Source organism: Oreochromis aureus, linkage group 19 (assembly GCF_013358895.1).
Source record: "Oreochromis aureus strain Israel breed Guangdong linkage group 19, ZZ_aureus, whole genome shotgun sequence".
Taxonomy (NCBI): domain Eukaryota; kingdom Metazoa; phylum Chordata; class Actinopteri; order Cichliformes; family Cichlidae; genus Oreochromis; species Oreochromis aureus.
In genome coordinates this window covers 29,054,966-29,079,270 of record NC_052960.1, presented here as the reverse complement: position 1 = coordinate 29,079,270, position 24,305 = coordinate 29,054,966, and the positions used below count along the sequence as shown (strand labels likewise).

The 24,305-nt window shown below is 39.7% G+C and overlaps 1 protein-coding gene across 1 annotated transcript in view; it reads left to right on the top strand.

The window, feature by feature from the left end:
- Window positions 1–22,989, top strand: part of LOC116330303 (mitogen-activated protein kinase kinase kinase 7-like) — a 44,303-nt gene extending 21,314 nt beyond the window's left edge. The window contains exons 8-14 of the mRNA XM_031752571.2: window positions 7,954–8,084; window positions 9,376–9,460; window positions 9,610–9,740; window positions 9,849–9,984; window positions 12,186–12,232; window positions 18,217–18,332; window positions 19,725–22,989. Of these exons, the coding sequence (XP_031608431.1) occupies window positions 7,954–8,084; window positions 9,376–9,460; window positions 9,610–9,740; window positions 9,849–9,984; window positions 12,186–12,232; window positions 18,217–18,332; window positions 19,725–19,884 (806 nt within the window). The 3' untranslated portion in view covers window positions 19,885–22,989. The remainder of the gene's footprint in view (window positions 1–7,953; window positions 8,085–9,375; window positions 9,461–9,609; window positions 9,741–9,848; window positions 9,985–12,185; window positions 12,233–18,216; window positions 18,333–19,724) is intronic.
- Window positions 22,990–24,305: the final 1,316 nt, after the last annotated feature.

Genomic DNA, 24,305 nt, shown 5'->3' with positions numbered 1-24,305 from the left:
AGGTCTTCAGAAGGAAATCTCCTCAGTAAAAACAAAATATTATTAGAAAAGGAGGCTGCAGGAAAAAGGTATGGATCTGTTTCCCCCTTCGTCTCCCCCCCGATCTCGCTAAAGTAATATAAGACGATCAAAAGGTTTCTCTTCTCTGCTCCCTTCTTTTGAGTAGAAAAAAAAAAAAACTTATCTCGGAGGACTTTCTCTCTTTCCTTTTTTTTTTTTTCCTTTCATACTAACATGAACACTTTTTTTCAATGGACTAAAACACCATGGAGGGCCCTTCCTTTGCAAAAGTGCAGAGGGGACTTCCCTCCAATGCCAGACAATTCATCTGGCATGTCAAAGGGACTGTTTATAAACATCCCTATTTTGGAAACCACTGTTTGGCAAAAATATGTTACCCTAAAGAATTTTTTTTTATTCTTCAAAGTTATCTTTCCTTAGTTATTAGGGCACTATTTCCAGAGAGGCTGAATGTAGCAGAGTCACTGTTTTTTGATAGATATGGTACATGAAAGATTAAAAATTTTTTCCTTCAATGTTAATGCAATACTTAATCCTATCAAACGATCTAAGATTTTATCCAAGATGAAAAAGGAGAAGGCTGATATTGAATATTTACAGGAGACGCACTTAGATGACACAGAACATAAGGTTTTTTTCTCATCATATAAATCAAAGCACAAGAGGGGAGTTGCAATTTTGATATCTAACAGGGTCTCTTTTGAAAAAATGTATGAGGAAAAGGATGAGGAGGGTAGATATATTCTGGTTAGGGGAATGATAGAAGGCTCTCTCTTCACCCTAATCAGTGTATATATTCCACCTGGCAGCACTTTCTCTTTTTACAAGAAGATAATAGAGTTGATGGTTATTCAGTCTAAAGGATTCCTGGTCTGTGGAGGTGATCTGAACACACATTTAACCCCAAAACTTGATATATCAAAACTAGAGATGGACCGATCCAATATTACGTATCGGTATCGGTCTGATACTGACCTAAATTACTGGATCGGATATCGGCGAGAAATAAAAAATGTAACCCGATCCATTAAATATCAAAAAAGCACCTCACAAAACTTGCGACACGGCGTAACTCGACTCATAACCGTAGCACGTCGGAGCAGTATGCATGAAGTGATAGAGCGGCTGTGTGTATTTGTAGCCTCGCTACCAAACCAGCATTTCATCTCTGAGGAAGTTATTCCAGAGAGAAGTAAAGCAAGTGTGTAAGTTCATCTCTGAATGTTTGTAAAGCATTCCCATGTTAAGCTTAACAACCGATATATGGAGCGACTGCCTCTACTCTCTCTCTCCCTCTCCTGCCGCTATTTCATGAAACTGCTTAATGATCAGCTGATCGGCTTTTCTGTCGCGAGTCCGTCTCTCTTCTTTGTTTTTGGCCCACTTTGCACCAGAAAGAGGAAACCAGCGGCTGAACAACAGCAGCACATTTAAGCTTGAAAAGCTGTTGTTAGAATTTATTTAATATTACTTTCTAGACCAGGATCCTTTTCTACGTAGCTGATGGCTGGTAACTGTGCAGGGGCGGATTTAGCAAAGTTTAGCCAGGGGGGCCGATAGGGCATTAACAGGGAAAATGGGGCACAGAGACATACTTTTCTTTCTTATTCTCATTTAAAATATCTAGCTTTTAATAAATAATTATCTGAATCTTACACCCAAAGTTTTAATCTGATGTAAAATGTATAGAAGTCCATTACTGTATATAGTAACTGTTAAGTCTAATATACCCTAGTAAGCTATAGTACTTTTTCCTTTGGGAAGGAACCATCTGTGAATTCTGCAATTCTGTTGAAGAAAGATGTTGAATCTATTTAATTCTTGAAAAATAATTTATTTCTGAGCATTTTTTTCACCCTGCATCAAATTAAAGTTGATTACATCGATTAAGCATCATGAGGTGGAGGGTGGGGGGTGGTTCTGTATTTTTTTTTTTTTTTTTTGCTGGGAGTTTGCAACCCTATTAATTAGGTTGCTTAATATTTCTGCTAAGTACTCTTTAAAATACCAGAATAGGGAGGATGGAGTAGGTTTAAGTTTATTAGATTGATCAGTATTGCTGAACTATGAAATATTTTGGGCGCAGTGTATTTTTTACATACAGGTATAACAGAATAGCTTTAGTGTTGTTGTTTATTTAAACTTGAGTATGAACTTATACAAAATGCAGCAATATATTAAAAAACAGTTTTATTGATTAAAAAACACACTATATCGGATTCATATCGGTATCGGCAGATATTTAAATTTATGATATCGGTATCGGACATAAAAAAAGTGGTATCGCGCCATCTCTAATCAAAACAAACAAGCTCCAACAAAACAATTAGTAAAAAAGTGAAAGAGTTGATGAAGGATATGGGTTTGATTGACATATGGAGGGAAATGTTCCCCAATACAAGAAGATATACCTACTTTTCTTCATCTCACCTATCATATACTAAAATAGATTATTTTCTTGTTTATAGCAGAGACAGCTCAAGAATTACTGACTCAGACATTGGAACAATAGATCTTAGCGACCATGCTCCAATACATATTGTAGTTGACCTGGAGGGAAACAAAAGAGATACATTATGGAGATTTAACCCCAGCCTACTTAATGATGCCAATTTTAGGAAAGAAATGAGTAATAGAATCCAATTGTATATGAAAGAAAATGATAATGGAGAGGTGTCCCCACCAATACTGTGGGACGCAGCAAAGGCTGTGATAAGAGGAAAAATCATTGCAGCTGCCTTAAGGAAAAAGAAACTTTACCAGGAAAAACTACAGGATTCTCAAAAACAACTGAAACAGTTAGAAAACAGCCATGCACAACACCGAAATCCAGCTACATTAGAACGAATTAAAAAATTAAGAAACGAAATTAATTTAATGTACACTCGGGAAATCAAAAAGAAGATGCTATTCTCTAGACAAAGATATTACGAAAATGGCCCTAAATTCACAAAACTGCTGGCATGGAAACTTAAGAAACGCCAAGCAGACAATACAATATACAAAATAAGAGACCCTCAGAAAAACACACTTGAAAGCAAGCAGGACAAGATTCAATCAATTTTTGTAACTTTCTATAAACAACTCTTTTCTAAAACTATGGATGTCGGAGATGATCAAATAGACACATTTCTTGAAGCGCTCAATTTACCTACCATGAGTGACACCCAAAATAAAAAAAAACTAGTTTCTGAAATAACAGTAAAGGAACTGGAAAATGCCATAAGAAATTTGAAAGCTAACAAATCACCAGGAAGTGACTGGTTCACCAATTTTACAAAGCATTTAAAGAGGATCTCATTCCTATACTGAGAAAAACATGCAATTGGGCACTTGAAAAGGCACAAATCCCACCCACCTGGAAAGAAGCAATTATATCTCTCATACCAAAGGAGGCCAAGGACAAGAACGAATGTGGGTCATACAGGCCAATTTCTGTACTTAACGTAGATTACTGTATCTATACATCCATAATGGCCAAACGAATGGAAAAAATACTCCCTAACCTCATACATAATGATCAGGCTGGTTTTATACATAAACGTCAAACCCAGGATAACACAAGACGCACTTTACATATAATGAACCATATACAACAACATACAGAGCAGGCTTATCAGTCTTGACGCTGAAAAGGCATTTGACTCTGTTTGCTGGCAATACCTATATAGAGTTTTGCATAAATTTGGTTTTGATGAACTAATAATAAATAATATAAGGGCACTATATGATAATCCATCTGCAACGCTTAGGATCAATGGCCACCTAACTCAATCTTTAACATTGGAGAGGGGTATGAGACAAGGCTGTGCCTGGTCTCCTCTTCTCTTTGCTATTTTTCAGGAACCATTTGCCCAACATATTAGGCAAAACAGAAAAATTGTAGGTATTACAATAAATGATGTGGAACATAAAATAGCATGCTATGCCGATGATGTACTCTTATTCCTAAAAACACCTGAGGAGGCCTTGCCGGAGGCAATGAATTGTCTTAAAAACATGGGCCCAATGACAGGATACAAACTGAATCTAAATAAAACTGAAGCTCTCCCCTACAATTATAGTCCATCCGAAAAGCTCAAACAAACATACCCATTGAAATGGACCACAGACTCAATTAAATATATGGGGGTAACACTTACTAAAGATATAAGTAGATTATTTGACAAAAACTATAACCATGTATATCAAAGGGTCAAAGAGGATCTTACAAAATGGAATCATATCCCCTGTCTGAGCATAAGCTCTAGAATAGAAACCATCAAAATTAATGTATTACCAAGATTTCTATATCTGTTTCAGACTCTCCCACTCCAGATTAATCAAAAAGACTTTACTGAATGGGACAAAACAATTTCTAGGTTTATATGGCAAGGGAGACGACCCAGAATAAGATACAAAACATTGCAACTGCCTAAAGTGAAAGGCGGCTGGGGCCTCCCATGCTTAAAAAAATACTATACCTCAGCAATGATTAGGGCCGTGTTGCATTGGTGTGATCCCTCATATAAAGCAGCATGGAAGGAAATTGAAAGCAAAACAATATCCAATATGCATATACAGGCAGTTCTAGCGGATAAAAATCTACAGAACTACATTTCCAAAATAAGAAATCCCGTGGTAAGGCCACACTAGGGGTCTGGAAAATGGTGGTAAAGGAAAATAAGCTGGAGAAGGAAATAAAAATATTAAAATGGTGTGCATACGATTCGGAATTTACACCAAATCAAATGGACCCTAGTTTTAAAAACTGGATAGATAAAGGAATTACATCGATGTGTGGTATAGTAAAGAAGGATGAAATCATGAGTTTCCAAACTCCTAAAGCAAAGGTTCCATTTAGAAAACCAAGACCACTATAGATACCTGCAATTAAGAAACTTCTACACCCGAAGCATCAAAAACCAAGCATCTACTACCGTGAGGCCACTTACTCAACTCTTTGTAAATGCTTATAAGTCAGAAATTAAGAAAGGTGTAATCTCACAAATATACAACAGTCTCCATGAACTCAGCAATTATTCAACAAAGTATATAAAAGAAAGATGGGAGAAAGAAGGAGGTCAGGTAATTACAGAAGAGGAATGGCAGAACATTTGTTCCTTTCATTGGAAAAGTACAAAATCACATGTATGGAAGGAATTCTGTTGGAAAAGTTTTACTCGTTTTTTCATTACCCCAGCTATAAAGGCACACTATGATGAAGGAAGTTGTGAATGTTGGAGGAACTGTGGCACCGAAACAGCACATCACTATCATATATTTTGGGATTGTAAGAATATCAAGAACTATTGGAGAGAAGTCCATAAAGCGCTACAAAACATATTTGGTACAAATTTACCCTATGACTTCAAATCTGTATTTTTGGGGTACATATCCCCAGACATAAAGGGTATAGATAAATACTTATTTGGTGTGCTGCTGGCTGCAAGTAAAAAGGCACTGACCAAAAAATGGTTGACACAGGATCCACCAACATTAAACAGCTGGATTGATGTAACTTTTGAAATTTACAACATGGAAAAGATAACTTTTTTAGTGAATCTTGAGTATGAGAAATTCGTAAAACACTGGGGAAAATGGTTCCGCTATATGAGTCCTATAAGGCCAGATATTGCTGATACTCATCATTGAAGGAATGACCAGGCACTTTTCTTGCTTGCTTACTTTGTTTTTGATAATAACATGTACTAATGGTATGTCACCATCTGCTACCGAAAGTGTTGGTTTTATAGCTGCTGCCTCTCTGGATGTATATAGTTACATATTATACCTGTTCATGCGTATGTTTCTTTGTTTTATGTGTTTCTTTTGTTTGTTTGTTTGTTTGTTTGTTTTTGTTTCTCTGTTGTTGGTTTTTGTTGTTGTTGTTGTTTTATTTCACCCTTATATGTCAATCTATGCTTATGTGTAGAAAATGTTTTTGGGGGGGTTTTTTTTATGTGATGGCGGTCATTTAGACTACTGTATATATGAGTCTAAGGACAAAAGACACCATCAAACACTGTGTTTATCATTTTTGTTCTTCGTATGACTTTAATAAACACTTGAATTAGAAAAAAAAATAGAATTGTACAATATCAACAGGACCCTTAGAGCCTCCATCTGGAACTTAATGGGACGCCAACTTCAAGCCTATAGCACAAGTCACCATCAGGTGCGGGATCTGCCAAGGAGACACTCTGCTGTTCTGCATAGGCCTGAACCCCCTGAATGAGATCATTGACAAGACTGGCTATGGATACCGACTGCAGAATGGAGCAATCGTAAGCCACCTCCTCCACATGGATGACGTCAAGCTGTATGCCAAGAGTGAATGAGACATCGATTCACTGATCCACACTCCAAGGATCTAGAGCAACAACATCGGAATGTCACCCAGACTGGAGAAATGTCATCGGATGGTAATAAAGAGAGGGAAGGTAGTCAAAACGGAGAGGATCACACTACTGGAAGGCAACATTGCAGACACTGAGAACAGCTATGAGTACCACAGACAAATGGGAACCACTAAGAGGCCACTAGGAAAGCTCCAACCACCAAGTACCTGCAACCACCAGAGAGTAAGGCAAGTTCTGAGTAGTCAGCTGAATGGGAGGAACAAGATCTGGGCTATCAACACCTACGCCCTGCCAGTGATCAGGTACCCTGCTGGGATAATAAGCTGGCCAAAGGAGGAGATGGAAGCCACTGATATCAAGACCAGGAAACTCCTGACCTTGCATGGAGGGTTTCAGCCCAAGTGCAGCATCCTGAGACTGTATGCTAAGAGGAAGGAAGAAGGCCAGGGACTAGTGAGTGTCAGACTCACTATCCAGAATGAGACATTGAACATTCATGAGTACATCAGGAAGAAGGCCACAAATGACCATGTGCTCAGTGAATACCTTAGGCAGCAGAAACCCAAGAAAGAGAAGGAAGAGGAGGAACCATCATGGAAGGACAAGCCCCTGCATGGTATGTACCACCGGCGGATAGAGGAGGTGGCCGACATCCAGAAATCCTACCAGTGGCTGGACAAAGCTGGACTGAAAGACAGCACAGAGTTACTAACCATGGCAGCACAGAAACAAGCTCTGAGCACAAGATCCATAGAGGCTGGGGTCCATCACACCAGGCAAGACCCCAGGTGCAGGCTGTGTAAAGATGCCCCTGAGACAATCCAGCACATAACAGCAGGGTGCAAGATGTTAGCAGGTAGGGCATACATGGAGCACCATAACCAAGTGGCTGACATAGTATACAGGAACATCTTTGCTGAGTATGACCTGGAAGTCCTGAGGTCAAAATGGGAGATGTCGAGAATGACCGTGGTATAAAGTCCTGTGGGACTTCCAGATACAGACGGACAAACTGGTTATGGCTAACCAACTGGACATAGTAGTGGTGGACAAGCAGAGAAGAACAACCGTAATGATAGACATAGCGATACCAAATGACGGCAACATCAGGAAGAAGGAACACAAGAACCTGGAGAAGAACCAAATAGCTCAGAGAAGAGATCGGAAAGATGTGGAGGTTGAAGGTAACAGTGATCCCAGTGGTAATCGGAGCACTTGGTGCAAACGAGTATGCAAAAAAAGGCAACTAACATTCTGATATTGCTTTACCATTTTTTGTTGTTTTCATTCATCCAGAAATCTCTCTGTAACTGTAGTCTTCCAGTAATTTTTTCACCATCATAATTTTCATCATCTATTCGTGTTCACAGTCTGGTCTGAGAAACTTCTAAATTTATTTGTAGAGTACAAACAACTTCACAAAAATAATGCTTAATTAAATATGTGAGTGAAATGTTTGTCGCATGATTTACGAGAGATTTGTGTGTACACACCGAATGAGGCCTTTTGTCTTGACATAAAAAGAAGTTTTGTTCATAGTGGTGATGATGGAAACCATTGTTCTCTTCTGGCTGACTGGTTACTACGACAGGTACTCGACCTCCTCTGATCAAAGACCTTCCAGAACCCATAGAGACTCTGATGACACGCTGCTGGGACAAAGAACCCAGCCAGAGGCCGTCAATGAATGAGGTCAAAAACACTATGAATCATCTAATGAAGGTATAGTGCCACTACACGGAACCGCAAATTATCATTTTTATTTCAGTTTGAGTGTACAGTAAAGAAATGAAATATAGCATTTTTTTCCCTGAAATTTAGTCAAATTTAGGTTCATCTTCTTCTTTTTATGATGTGGTTCACTCCATCTCAAATCATCATGAATCTCCTGCTTAACCCTCACTGATTTGAATTTTTTCTGACACTGAAATCTGGAGCAATGTTTAAAACAGAATGATCAAAAAAGCTATTAAAGATTAAAGCCTGAAATTTTCACTTTTTTCTGTTTTGTTTTGTTTTGTACCATAAAAATGAATCTGTAATTTGGGACACATGTCAAATCAGTATTGACTAGTTGACATTAAAAAATTAAACCCCTCCTGTAATGTCCCATATTTCAGCACACATAAAATGATAAAAAAAAAAATCATATTACAAAAGACAACCGGTGAAATTTTCTGAATAATATTTAGTTGTATTTCATAATAAAGTGAAATAAGGCACGCAGAATACTTTATAAAATATAATTCATAGTCAAGAAAAAATCAAGAAAAAAGCCGTTTCCCTTGGACTTTCAGCTGGATTGAGCATTAATGATAAATAAGTACCACAAAGGCGAAAATATTAGTTGATTGCCCTAAAACCCATTAAAAAAAATTAGTTTGTTAGATGTGTGCATGTTCAAATTCTCTTTTGAAAGGTTCTACAAATGAGATTAACCTAGAACAGTGTTTCCCAACCACTGTTTCGCGGCACCGTGAGAAATGATCAGGTGTGCCGTGGAGGATTATCTGGTTCCACCTGATTAGTACTCTGAGCGAGTGGCATGAGTAACGGGCAGAACAGTTACATTCTCTTCCATTAGAGGTCAGTACAACTACCTGCTCTAATGGGTTATCAATTGCCAGTAAAACAGAAGAAGATGAAGAAGAAATTACATAATAGTCATGCTGTGACACGAGGCAGCACATAATAGCAATAGATAATTATTTGAAAAGAAAAAGTAGTTAGTCTGACCTGGTCCTGGAGAAAACTCTGACCCAGATGAAGGCCCAACATAAGTAGTGGTCGGAAGAAAGCGAAAAAGGTACACTGGGGACGAACCGAGCCAATTCTGTTACGCCTGGTGCGCAGGAAAAAATTATCAAAATGCTTTTTGTTACATTTTTGTTTGGTGGTGTGCCGTGTGATTTTTTTCTAAAGTGAAATATGTGCTGTGGCTCCAAAAGGTTGGGAAACACTGACCTAGAAAGAGTTCCTTAAAAATGCAGGGTGCTGTGTGTGCATCTTCCAGTACTTTCCAGGTTCAGATGAACCACTGGATCTTCCTCATCAGTCGTCAGCCAGCAGAAGTGGCTCTTCGTCAGCCACAAGCACTGGTAACCATCAGCTGTACAGCTTCTACTAATGCATGATCACTTCAGCAGCTATTTCAGTCACTGCTAACTTTTTTATAATAGATGCAAATGAAATCATTCCATGGTAAATCATTAATATTATCTCACATCATTCCTTTATTTCTACTCAGACTCGTATGCTGACTGCACTATCAACTGTAGCCGGAGTGATGACGACACAGAACACATAAACTCAGTTGGCAGAGAGGAAACCCTGAAAGGTGTCGAGTCCAAATTTCCACTTCAGTTCAAGCCCTCAAAGGTAATAGAACCTTAATCACACAGTGATCACACTTCTTCACAGTGTTTTGCTTTGAAACTGTTTTATGATTTTATTTTTTGAAATTATTTTATGATTTTCAAATCCCAGAGTCCTGCATTGCGTCCTGGTCTGTCCAGGATCCCAGGTGTGGACACTCAACCAGGACCTTCCCAAAACCCAAACCACTTGAGCAGTTCTCCAATCAACTCTAGCCAGTCAGAACTGAGGATATGGAGCTCCACAGGTAGATTCCCTCATAAGAGCCAATACTGCAGCACCCAAAGCAGTGTCCAGTGTATTAGCATACTACACAATATATTTTTTTCCTGCAAAATAATAATCAATTTAACCTTTAAAATAAATGTCTTTGAGTAAATACTGTGCCTGTGCCACCGTGCACACACCGCAGTGATATTAGAAGATAGTAACTGCTGTTGACCTGAAGGAAGGTTTATAAGACATCTGCCTAATTTAAAGACTGTGGCAAACTAATTTGTTTCTCTGTATACAGACAGTTTTTCGATTGTTTTTTAAGTTTTGCCATAATGTTGTATAACTCATTGGGTTTGACCTCTACATTTTAAAACATCAAAATAGCTCATGCTGTGTTAGACTTTTAGAAGCAGGAATTACTATATTTGGATGAGAGGGTGAAGTTACACTAGCTGTTTGGTTAGTAACCTGCGTTTATAAATTGTATGAGACGTGATTAAGGCATAGCATTCTGACAACCAACAGGTGAAGTGAAAAACACTGATTTTTCTCTTCATTATAGCACCTGTTAGAGGGTGGGATATATTAGAGAGCAAGTGAACATTTTATCCTAAAAAGTTGATTAGAAGCAAGATAACTGGGGAAAGTGTAAGAACTTAAGTGAGTTTGGAGGCCCCACTTTGCTGCTTACAGGGCTTAAAGGATCTGTTGCCAACATTTTGATGCCCGATACCACGGCTTACTTTCAGAATTGAATGGGGCCTGATAGAATACATCCCTCGATGGGTCAGGGCTGTTTTGGCAGCAAAAGAGAAACCAACACAATGTCTAAGGAGCTTGGAAAGAAAGCAACTGGACTTGTTAAAGTTTCATGAAGATGTTTTATCTCTCCAACAGGCTTCTTCAGTTCTAAAACCAAATGGTGCAGCCACCTCTTGGCTGCACCTATAAATTGTTTCCATAAAGATTATGAATTGAAATGGAGAGAGCCAACATCCACTGGAAATTAGTCTGACTTACTGCTGGTGCTATGAATCAAGCTGTCACTACAGCTCTACAGAGGCTGAATGACCTGCATCAATAGGCATGATACCCCATACTCCCAAAGTAACCCTCAGAGATGGGATCGAATGACTTCACCTAATACTCAGAAAAACCTACCATGAAGAACCCAGGACCTACTGGGTTTGATAATAGGTCCAAGGATTTCATCCAAATGGTGCAGAGTCAGGGTATTTAAACCTACTGGGGGCTGCCCCTTAAAAGGGTTGTTGCACTATTAATCATGTGCTTCATCACGAGCCAAGGTGTGAAAAATGTTGGTTCTCGAGTGTCACCTGTTGTAGCCAACCTTTACATAGAAGAAGTGGAAATTAAAACTCTTGGCTCTTTCAAAGGGACAGCACCTAGCCACTGTCAAAGATATGCAGACACCTGCTGCTGCTCAGATACCCAGGGGACATCTCAACTCCACTGCTGCTTGGGTCCAGTGAGAGTCACCTAATACCCTGGGTCGCCGACATGTAGGTAGGGTTGTGGCTACAGCTCCCAGCGTATCCACACTTGCTGCTTCATCATGTACCCATCTCCACAGGACTTTACTGTATGTGTGAGTGTGTGTGGAGGTGAGTGGTTCACTAAGGGTTTCAGACCCAACAGTGGTTTCGGACTCATTAACTACCCTCACCTGGTTCGACCAGACGTTTGAAGCTGTTGCCAGGGTGTGGCCACTGTTGCATGCTATTGAATTCAAATAGCTGCGAGGAGCCACAGGTGAGAGTACCAACAAGGGAGGAAGTACTCCAACGACAAACTGCTCCAAGGAGCGTGACATGTCCCCTTGTCAGAGGTACTACCTCTCCCTGCCACTCCATACAGCCCAACTTCTTTTGACTACCACGACCTGGATGACAGAGAACCTACACAGACAAACCAACACAATATTAGGCAGATGGTCATAGTATTATGCCTAATCTGTGTAATACCAGATCAGTGCCCAGTGATAGACTTCGTGCCTGTCTTCTTTGGTAAATCTTAGCACCTCATAACACTTTTTTTCTAGTTCTGTCACAGATGTGGTTCAGTTCATGCATTAGTCTGACCACACTAGCATTAGACTTTTATGGTTCACTGTCAGTGGTTTGGATTTGTGTTTGAAAAGAGTGTGTGTGTGTGTGTGTGTGTGTGTGTGTGTGTGTGTGTGTGTGTGTGTGTGTGTGTGTGTGTCTTTAGCTACCAATGGAGTAGATGGCTATCTGAAACTGGATTATCAGCTGCAGGTAAGATGGTATTTTTATTGTGCTTAAAAACACAAAAACATAGCTGTAGTTCACCCTAGTATTGGATAACAGTTTTCTCTGACTTTGTTAGGTGAAGACATATACCCACACACTTACATTTAGTATTTATGCATGTATTAGTTATTGTTTTGTAATTGTGAGAACTCTAAATTATAAGTAATTTAGAAAATCTGCTAAATTTAGCAAAATATATATTTTAAAGTTTAAGATGTATGTAATACTAAAATGAGATGTTTCTATTTCTTATGTTTGCTTAAATAAATAAAATGTGAATATGTTTGAAATTCTGGACATGCAGCCATTTTTGGCCACTAATCCGACTTAGCATGGAGGCATCCTTGTTAAAGACCTGAACCACCTGAACACCACTTATTTCTGCCATTTGTATCTGCAGTCTTATTCTTTCAGTCACTACCCAGTGCTTATGACCACAGTGAGGATGGGATCATAAATCAACCACTAAAACTTCACTTTGACACTGTTTCTTAACCATGAGCCCCTGAAACGAGACCCAGGAAGTGGTTACAGGAAGAGGGTGGTAGATTGCCTGAAGCAGTTAGAACAGGACAGTGCCACTGACCGGACTTCATACCACAGGCTATACCCAGGAGAATCCGCACCAAGTCTGTATGGTTTACCGAAGATACATAAACAGGGTGCACCTTTAAGACCAATTGTCTGTATGATCAACTCAGTCACCTATAACATCTCCAAGCTTCTGGCTTCGATTCTCAATCTGTTGGTAGGCAGCTCTGAACACCACATCCAGAACACCTTGGAGTTTATTGAGAAGGTCAGAGATGCCATTAAGGAGGCAGATGAAACAATGGTCTCGTGCAATGTTACATCTTTCTTCACTTGTGTTCCAGTCAATGAAGCGTTGGAGGTAGTTTGTAAGAGATTAGAGGATGACCCCAACCTCAGCAACAGGACCACTCTCAACATCGACCAAGTGTGTTTGCTTTTGGAACTGTGTCTTAATTCTACCCTGGAACACCAAGTCATTGGTTCAGGTTTGTGGATGACACCTGGGTGAAAATTAAATCTCAGGACGTTCCACAATGCACGGATCACATTAACTTGGTGGACCAAGACATCAAAGGGAGGATATGAAAAGTGTCAGGTTAACCTTGTTAGACTGTGAGATTTCCATAAGTAATGGGGGACATTTAAAAGTTGATGTGTACCGTAAACCTACGCATACGGATCATTATTTAAGGTTTGACTCTCATTATCCCCTGGAGCACAAACTGGGTGTCTGTACTAGAGCAGGGCGATATGACCAAAAATATTTATCACGATATACATTTGAAAATTTGCAATAACGATATAACTGACAATATAATTGACACTAGACAAAATACTTTACAACTCCACAACTTTATTAGTGCAAAAAAAAAGCCATCAATGTATTTTCACTTAAACAAGCAGCTGTTTTTTATGTGCATTAAAGTTATATAAAAATGTAACAGTGCAAAGTCCTCAGACAGTTTAACCAAAAGGCATTTCCAGTGGAAATTGGCCAACATATCCTCAGCATAACCATGTAGAATATCCACAGAACTTAAAAAGAGGTTATACACACACAATACGGTAATATTGTGTTGAAGCACAGTACGTATCACTCTGCGAGGCGCCTGCCTACGATAGCCGTAATGCTCCAACAATCCATCAAGCGGTGCGGCTTCGTGCTTAGCAAAGTCGTACTAAAACATTTGACAGATTTTCGAGCGCCGTGTACCACATAAAATCGTTTTGAGGTCAGTAAACACAACCAGAATTCATACATGGGGCGATCGTGGCTCAAGAGTTGGGAGTTCGCCTTGCAATCGGAAGATTGCCGGTTCGATCCCCGGCTTGGACAGTCTCGGTCATTGTGTCCTTGGGCAAGACACTTCACCCGTTGCCTACTGGTGGTGGTCAGAGGGCCCGGTGGCGCCAGTGTCCGGCAGCCTCGCCTCTGTCAGTGCGCCCCAGGGTGGCTGTGGTTACAACGTAGCTTGCCATCACCAGTGTGTGAATGGGTGAATGACTGGATATGTAAAGCGCTTTGGGGTCATTAGGGACTAGTAAAGCGCTATATAAATACAGGCCATTTACCATTTACCATAAGGTACACGGGTTTATAAGGTGCACTGTTGATTGTCAGAAAAATCAAAGGATTGATTTTAAGTGTGCCGTATTTTCCAAAAACCACGGCAATAACGACGGCCCGCTAGCATGCTCTACCAAAAATTGTGCTTTGTTGTGTATCTGACGGACGAAAGCTAAACCAGTTCCACACCACTGAAGTTGCAGCATTTTTACAAACCAATTCTGGTTCATCTGTTTCATTCAACAATCCGCTTTCGGCATTCTCATTCTCCGTCGCCGCCATGCCTTTTTCGCCATGTGCTTATGTAAACAAAGGCACTGCGCATGCGCGTTTTACCCATATTCTATCGCGATATTTCATTTTCTTATCGTTGCCCAACATTATACCGGTATGACCGTGAACGGTATGATATGGCCCAGCCCTAGTCATCATGACGCTGCAACACAGAGCGAACACCATCCCCACAGACACAGCGGCCAGGGAAGCAGAAGAACATCATATCAAGAAGGCCCTGAGTAAATGTGGTTATCCCAGCTGGACTTTTGTCAAAGCTGGGAAGGTACCTAAAGAAAGCTCCAGCCGATCCAGGAGAGGAGGACAACTGCTGTCTAACTGAAAACACAGTTGAGACGCATTTTCTCTAAACACTGAGTCTCTGTGGCTTTTAAACCCCAAAAAACGCTGCGGCAAAAATTAGTCCATCGCAAGGATCGGGTCCCCTGACACAAACAGAGTAATATAGTGTACGCTGTTAAGTGCCAGGAGGATTGCCAGGATTTATACATCGGGGAAACCAAACAACCTCTGGCGAAGCGGATGGCACAACACAGAAGAGCTTCCTCGTCAGACCAGGATTTCGCAGTGTATTTACACCTACAGGCCAGTGGACACTCTTTCAATGATGAGGATGTGCACATCCTGGACAGGGAGGAACGCTGGTTTGACCATCTCTGAATTGGGGGGCGGGTTAGGGTACACCTGTCACCATCTTACAATGCTGTGATTGCAGCCATTCCCCAACTCTCTGTGAATGTGTGAATCAGTGGTCCTGGCAGTGGTCATGACAATTTGCATATTAATGAGCAAGGAGCTGACCTAACAGCCCATTGTTCATTCAGTGGGCTGGCTTCAGTCATTGTCCAAGGGTCTGTTTTTAAGGTTGTTGAAACCTGCAGTCAGCTGAGACTGAAGAAGTCACTTGGATCAGTGATTAATCGTTTCTCCCACTGAAAACGCTACGTCCAGATGAACAGAATCAACTTTTTGGGGGATTTCCTTTCGTTGATGACTGAGCATGCATGCATACGTTACTTCAGATGCTGCACCAATCCATCTAACAGTAAAAAAAAAAAAGGTTTTGTAAGGTTTTATTTCCCACTTTATCATAGCATATAGCACCGCACCTGCATCAATAGGCGTGATACCCCATACTCCCAGAGTAACCCTCAGAGATGGCAGGGGCTGTAGACTAACTTTTTGCTGCGGTTGCACTAGTGTGCCTAACTTTTTTTCTTAGGCGCACCTGCATAAAAGTTAGGCGCACCCAGATTTTTTAACCGCATCGCTTAACACCGCAGTTTTACGTGTGCACTTTTTGGGGGGAAATTGCTGTCCATAGAGACAATATTCATTTGTAAATGATTAACTAACAATCTTGTCAACACAAAGTTCTTTATTTGGAGCACATTTCTACAAAAAAGATAAGTTACTGAAAAACTGCTTGTGCTTATAGTGCTTTGGCACTCTTTGGTAATATTGTAGAAAATGTTAAACTTAATCATCATCTTGGCTCCTCTGACGACCTGTTTGCTGCTGCCTGCCACTGAAAGGCAGTGGGGAGAGGGGACACTTGGGCAGTGCATTTATCGCTGCATATAATGTGTTTTCTGGATACACTGCTGCTTTTTCAGCATTCAAAGATTGATGGCACCGTGTCAGAGCACTGGCTATGAATTTCAGATGGATCAGGCCTTAACAAAAAAGTTATCAATCGTTCTTTTCATCTTTTCTTATTACCCACAGCTACATCCACTTCTGTCGGGCCTAGGCTGCTCACTAGGGCTGGGTATCATCACTGATTTCTATAATCCATTCGATTCCGATTCACATGGTCCCGATTCGATTCCATACAATTTTGCCTCAGACAGTCAGAAATATTACAATTCTGATCATTTATCAGTACTGATACATGTGAGACTTCATCAGAGGTGTGAGCATCACAGCAGATGCTTTTGTGTCAAAGTAACTGAGAATAAAACACAGAAAAAACATGAAGCAGATTTTCCTGGTCTGGCTTTTTATAGCAGATAACCTTAAAAATATTCTGCAATATTGCATCATTTTAAAAAGTTTACATTTCTTCAGTATTGAACAGTAGAAATGAGGCTTTCTTGTCCGCGGACATTTAAGTAAAAAAAAACAAAAAGACAGCGGCCGACAGCGTTGTAAACAACGGTAGACTGGTGGGTAATAAGCGAATGAATAATGCAAAAAACAGAGATTTGAGACGGGAAACTGTTCTTGAAGTACACACACAGAGAGAGAGAGCTGTGCATGAAGTTTGATTTTTATCATGGTGGAAGCAAAACAGCAAAAGTCAGAGGGAATTAATGACAATGTTTATCAAATGTGCAGCGTAGTCTACCTGCTCTCACTTACTGTTTGGTGGTTGTTGAAATAGTTTTGAGAGGTATAACCTGAGATTCTGGCATTTCTGCCAAAATACATATTTAAAAGTTGATTCAGGATTTAATGAATTGATATTGCTTTATTCAAGCTACTCATCTCCCTCTATCCACCTGCACTTTCAAAAGTATACACAGGACTACGGGACAACTACAGGACCACGGCCAGTCAGAGAGGTCCCGCCCCTGACTATCTCTGATTGGGACACACGATAGGGGCATGATGTGTGTCAGTTGTTGACCACATGGAGACTATTAGAGTTGTGGAGACGTTTTTTTTCCTTTTTACTGGAACAGCTGGTCGCACTGGTGCGACCAAGGATTTTTTTTTTTGTCACACCATTGAAAAATTTGGTCGCATTTGCGACCAAATTGGTCGCACTCTAGAGCCCTGGACGGGGTCGAATGTCTTCACCAAATATTCCGAAAACCCTACCAGGAAGAACCCAGGACCTACTGCACCAGCACAGGGTTTGATAATAAGTCTGCGTCTGCCTGATGTGGTCAGGCTGAACCTGCTCCTATCTGTGAAATGCACAGGATGCTAGTGGAGGACCTACCATTTCTGGTATTGTTTGGCAAATGCTAATTACGCTCCACAGTGCTGGGCAGTGAGCATAGAACCCACTAGAGGACGCTATGGCCCTATTTAACTATCCTAGGGTAACTGCCTTTCTCCTGGAATCTTCTCCATGCTCTTGAGACTGCTAGGAGACCCAGCAAACCTTCTGTGAATTACATGTATTGATAGCCATACTTGGGGAGTTGGACTACCTGTGAAACCTTAGTAGGATCCAGATTATTGCCTCATGCACTAGTAGTGACACTGACCCCAGCCAAATGTAAAGCTAGTGAAAAAAAGACAGTCAGAGAAAATGAGGAGGGGAAACCTGTAAAACCATTCCTGTTTTGAGGATTGTCTCATTGTTGCCTCTCTACTGCACCTGTTATTAACTCCATTAACACCAAAACAGCTGATACTGAGTAACAACCCCCTCTGCTACTTAACTGACAAGTTCAATATCCCAAAAGTTCAACTGACTTGATGCTGTATTCTGATTAAAAACTGTTTCTTTCTTTATTTGTTTTTTTGAGCAGTATAGTAGTATTCTCAGCCAGCTGTTATGCTGAAGTCTGCATATGTAGAATATTGCATTAACCACAGAGTGTCTCTGTGTTTCCAGCCTCTGGCTCCTTGTCCAAACTCCAAAGAGTCCATGGCTGTGTTTGAGCAGCATATCAGGATGGCTCAGGAGTACCTCAAAGTCCAGTCAGAGATTGCTCTTCTTGTTCGGAGAAAGTAAGTCACATGCACAATATTAACTGTAGCAGAACTGTGTACATCTTAAGATGTGTCATAAGATTCACATGCACCTGGAAATGGAAAAATTTGTGCCAAAATTTCATCTTCAGTTAAAAATGTTAGATTTCCTATGGATTTTACACGGGTGTAAAAAGTGTTAAAATGATTAATGTGAATCCTAGCATGTGGGCTCAACCAATAAAATACGTAAATTTTCATTAGATGCACATTCTAAAACTCTTCTTTGCTGCCTGTTCCTTTCTATGTTAAGATGAGCCCACGCTGCTTAAATAATGCTGCGGTCTGGTCTCTGGGGAGGCCAATCCATGGCTGATAGTGTTAGATTGTGTGTTGTTCTATCCATGTATGCTTTTACTGCACTGACAGTGTGTTTGGGGTCATTGTCATGCTGAAAATTGAAACTGCTGCCAATCAGTTAGTTTTCAGAATGCATTGCATGGTGGATTAAAATCTGACATGATCCTCAAAACACTGGCTGAAAAGCAATGCCAAACCATTATGTTTTACAGTTGGCTACAGACACTCCCTGTTGTAACTCTCTCTTAAATTCCACTGTATTCACAGTGATTTGAACAAAAAAAATTCAAATTTGGATTCATCACTCCATCACTCCTGTTACCACTAATTTTGTCAGTCCAGTTTTTGGATAATTTGGAATACCTCAGCCTTTTCTCCTCATTTTCATTTCTTAAGAATGGTTTCTCTTCTACTGAGACCATTTCTCATGAGGCTTCAGCAAAGAGTAGACGGATCAACTGAAGGGCCTCTTAAGCACGTGACTTTGAGACACTATTCATCATTCATCTAGGGGGTGTTTTTGGCCTGCCTATTTATTTATTTTTTATTCTATGTCATCTTCCTGTTCAGTTTATTTTTATTTTCTTAGAATGACGATGAACTACGCCCTGAATTATGACATGTTATTAGAAAATAACTACTTTATGCCTGTCATAGTGTTGTCTTTGGCATTTTTCAGAGCATGCTAAAAATAAGCTGCTTGTAACAAAGGGCCTGAAGATACAATTTAAAAATGGTTCTTTGCTAAGTTGTCTATTATGTGTAGATGCAACAAATTCAGTTCATTTTTGTAATGTAAATACACACTGAATTCTTTGCATTTGTGTAAGAAATCCATCCTCTAAAAACGCACTGTGAAAAAACCTAAGTCAACATCGAACAATAATGAGCTGCTGTTTCTCTAAACGAGACAAGCAAGAACGTGAGATTCTGAGGTCATTCATTTCTCACCAGCAGGCAGCAGCAGAGAGAATTTCCACTTTGGTGCACAGAAGCAAAATTACAAAAACTGCATTGTCTAAACACTTTTGTGGATCTTACTTTATGCATGTCATTCCACTCTCTATGTAGGAAGGAGCTAACGACCGAGCTGGAGCAGGATGAAATGGAGCAGCAGACCTCGTTTCGACTCATCCAAGAGCGCAGCAATCTGCTGGAGGACAACAGCAGCCTATCAGCCTACTGCCAGGGCCTGAAGAGTAAACTGAGCCTGATGAAGAGCCAGAACTAGCAGCACAGCTGGAACAAAATGATGGGCTGCACCAAGCAGTCCACATCACTGTTGTTTTGACTGTAATCGCTCCCCTTTTGAAAGAAGAGAACAATCACTGGCAGGAAAGCCCGTTATCTTAGAAAATAAGACTCTGCTAACTACATAAGGTAGATCAAGATAATGTTAAAGTGAAAGTTGTTAATTTGGAATTAAAGCATTTAAAGTCCAGCTGAATTATAAGTTGATATTCTTTGTTAATGAACTACACTGTGTGCACAATTATTAGGCAAGTTGTATTTTTGAGGATTAATTTTATTATTGAACAACTCCAGTGCTCTCGGTCAATCCAAAATGTTCATGAACCTAAACCTGCATGTTTAAGAAAGTAAAAGTGAGGTTTTGTCTTTCATAAGAGAATATATATAAGCACAATTATTAGGCAACTATTAGTGTGCAGAATTATTATGCAACTAAATGAAAAAACGAACATTTCACCTGTTTATTTTTGTCTGTTAAAGTGAGAATAATGAAACAACTCAGAATTTACAGATATACATTTCTGACATGTCCAAAAAAAAAAATCAGGGACCAATATAGCCACCCTTCTTTTCAATAACTGTCACAAGCCTTCGATTCATGGAGTCTGTCAATGTCTTGATCTGTTGACGATCAACTTTTTGTGCAGCAGCGGTGTACAGGGCCCACAGGTTCTCATTGGGGTTAGGTCAGGTGAGGAAGGGGGCCATGTCATTATTTTTTCATCTTTAAGGCTTTTACTGGCTAGCCATGCAGTGGAGTATTTCGATGCATGCCATGGAGCATTGTCCTACATAAAAATCATGATCTTCTTGAAAGATGCAGACTTTTTCCTGTACCACTGCTTGAAAAAAAGTGTCTTCTAAAAACTGGCAGTAGGTTTTTAATAATTTAATAATAACAGCCCATTCCAGTACCCCACCTCCACCTTGCTGGCGTGGAGGTGGGGTACTGGAGCTGTGTCCGTTACTGATCCAGCCACAGGCCCATCCATCTGGTCCATCAAGAGTCACTCTCATCTCATCAGTCCATAAAACCTTTTGAAAAATCTGTCTTCAGATATTTCTTGGCCCAGTCTTGATGTTTCAACTTGTGTATTTTGTTCATTGGTGGTCGGGTTTCGGCCTTCCTTACCTTGGCCATGTCTGTAAGCACTGAACACCTTGTACTTCCGGACACTCTGGGTAGGTTGCAGTTCTGGAATATGGCAGCACTGGAGGATAATGGGTTCCTGGTAGCTTCATGTTTGATTCTTCTCAAATCTTTGGCAGTTAATTTGCGGGGGGGGGGTTCTCAATACATGTCCCTGTTTGCTATTTGCAACAAAACGTTTGATGGTTCTGTGGTCACGCCCCAATATCTTAGCAATTTCAAGAGTGCTGCATCCCTCTGAAAGACTTGACAATTTTTGACTTTTCAGAGTCCTTTAAATCTCTTTTTTGGTCCATTTTACCTGAGGAAGAGAAGCTGCCTAAAAGTTATGCACACCTTTATATAGAGTGTTGATCTCCTTAGGCCACAGCCTCACTCATTACGCAAATACACATCACCTGATATGCTTAAATCCAATAAGCACTCAAGTCTATACAGCTTGAAGTTGAAAATTATGCATAAAAATTATGATATGGCCAAACTACTCTCTTGCATAATAATTGTGCATGCAGTGTATAGATCTATGATGTCATGTGTAACATCCTTTGAGCCAAGCTGCTTTGAAGGATCCCGGTATTCCCGTGTCTTATAAGATGCTTTTGGACCACAGGAACTTTTTCATAGTTGCAGTAACTGTTTTACGGAGTTTACAGAGGCCAAATGGCCCCCATGTTATGGGGCAGTCTCTGTTACTGAGTGTTATGAATGTACATTCATTTTCATATTTACATTTTGTCAGAGCTGAAATGTCCCAGACTTTGATATGCAAATGTGTTTTTTAGAGGTTGTTAATATTAACACCCTCTTTATGAGCACATATGATTATTTTGAAACAAGATGTTATTTCACTTCATATCTTTTAGATTAAAAAGACATTTTAATGAAACTTTTTTTGGAAATGTTTTAATTATTTTATTTTTTCCCCAATGTATTATTTTCATGTACATGTTTTAATTAGTTATTTTGGGGGGGTAAAAACCACACAGGTAACAGGATGGACACAGATGAAACATGGTGGACAGGACATAACGGGTGACATCATATCAGTATGAAAGCTTGCTCAACCTTTACTGAACCAGCGGGAACATAAGATTTTGATTCAATTTCATGGCTAGGGCTTAGCACACACAGAAATCCATCGCTTATATTGACTTTTTACACATTACGGCCATTCTGCAACTTGTGGTGAATCAATGTCCAGAGCTTATGTGTATTGCACACTCCACTTTTGCAAATAGTCCTGCGACTGACTGTGACAGTTCACGTTACAGGAGGAAACCTTTCTGCAAACAGTTGGGGTCTGACTTCGACTGACTGCAGTCGCTCTCAGAGAGAGATTGTTGAAGGTTATAAATACAGAGTGCCAACAATTTGCTTTGTCAATAAACACAACTTGAGGAGACTTGACAAAACTTTCTAATGGTTTTATTCCTATAGAGCAAGGTTGCTGGGGGCAAATGTAATAGTTAAATATGAATTTCTAAGTATACAGGAATTCATATTTGATTTTTTTTTTATCACAGTAAAATGCTGTATTACCAGAAACAGATTTTGTGTAACTGACAACCAATAATAAAAATTATCATAAACACAAATATATTATCAATGAGGAAAAATATAAAAAATGCCAGTGTATTTTATTTGAATTCATTATGAATATCATACAAATCTTTAAAAAATCTACAGTCTTCTTTTATCCCGAGCATTTCAGGCAGTCTTGCTGTGTATCTCAATCCACATGTGTGTATTTACATGTCTACGTTTTTGTGTGCATACAGAATTCTTTGTGCGCGTGTTTCAATTTGTGTGTGTGTAAAAGATGAGATTTGTGTGCGTATTCTAATTTGTCTGTGTTTAATCAAATTCAAGTATTCCAGTCTGTGTGTAATAAGATGTAAAATGTGTAAATAAATCTGTAAGTGCAAGAGATATCAATTCAATTCAGTTTTATTTATACAGTGCCAAATACCAACAACAGTCACCTCAAGGCCTTTTATATTGTAAGGTAGAGCCTACAATAAGACACAGAAAAAAAAACATCATGTGACCCCCTATGAGTAAGCACTTCAGTGGTATCAGTGGTTGAAAAGTCTTAAAGTCTGGCTCGAATCACTGAAAAAACACACAGCTTTTCAATTGGCTGGGGTTTTTTTTGCATGTGACTTTTGCTGGACTTCTCCCCTAGCTGCTCCATGCGACAATGTGCATTCCTGTGGAAAGATTTGCCTGCAACTAAGGGCTCATTATCTCATTCTCAGTAGGTACCACCAGGTGGCATGTTACTCAAGTGTCACATCAGACTAGTAGTGGTGGTTGTGCAGATGCAAGGCAGGTTCAGATGGATAGATCACATGGATTCACCATAGGTTTGCTGTAAGTATACGTTTATGTTTGTCCAGTAGTTGTCATAAACAGCTATTGGAGCTTTCTCAAAGATAAAAATGTTTGTCTGTAACTGGGAACAGTTACAGACAAACAGTGATTGTAGAAAACCTCCGGCTTTTCTCCCAAAATGAAGCCAAAACGTCTCTATCGCCCCCTGGTGTATGGGACCAGGGTCAAACTTAGGTTTCTGTCATTATTAGTAGTTCTCATTACTGATTACTGATGTCATGTAAATAAATTGGGGTTCATGTCATACGTAATGCAGTTATTGGTTGTGATTACTCAGCTTATGGTTCAGCAGCAAACTCTTACATCAGCTGGCAGACAGGAATGTAAAATTCTTAATAATACAATAAGATAATACTCCATTACAAATAAGGCAGTGACATAAAAAGAAAATATTTTATTTGTTTAAAAATGTACAGTTGGATTGGAGCAGTCCTTTAGAGTTGCAACAATGAGTAGAACTTAAACTCAATTCCTCTTGTAAATAGTCTTTACAAGAGGAATTGAGTCTTTACAGACTCAAAAATAATCTTGTAAGATTATTTCTGTTCTCTTTTGTACCAGTGTTTGTCAACATGATGCTTTCATCAGGTCTTGTAGCAGACCTCTAAGTCTGCCATACATGAGTGAACAGCCAGCAAGTGTTGTGACTTAATACCATTTTAGCTATTCAGCTGATATCCGTCCACCTATGTTAATTAATTGCAATCAGTTAAATCTGGCAACATTGTTTGACAACATGTAACAATTCCTCTTACTGGAAGTGAGAAATAAGGGAAACTGATTTATTTTTACATATTTTTTATGGCTATTGTTTTGTTTGAATCTATTTGTCCTGAGTTCAGTCATGTTTAAATCAA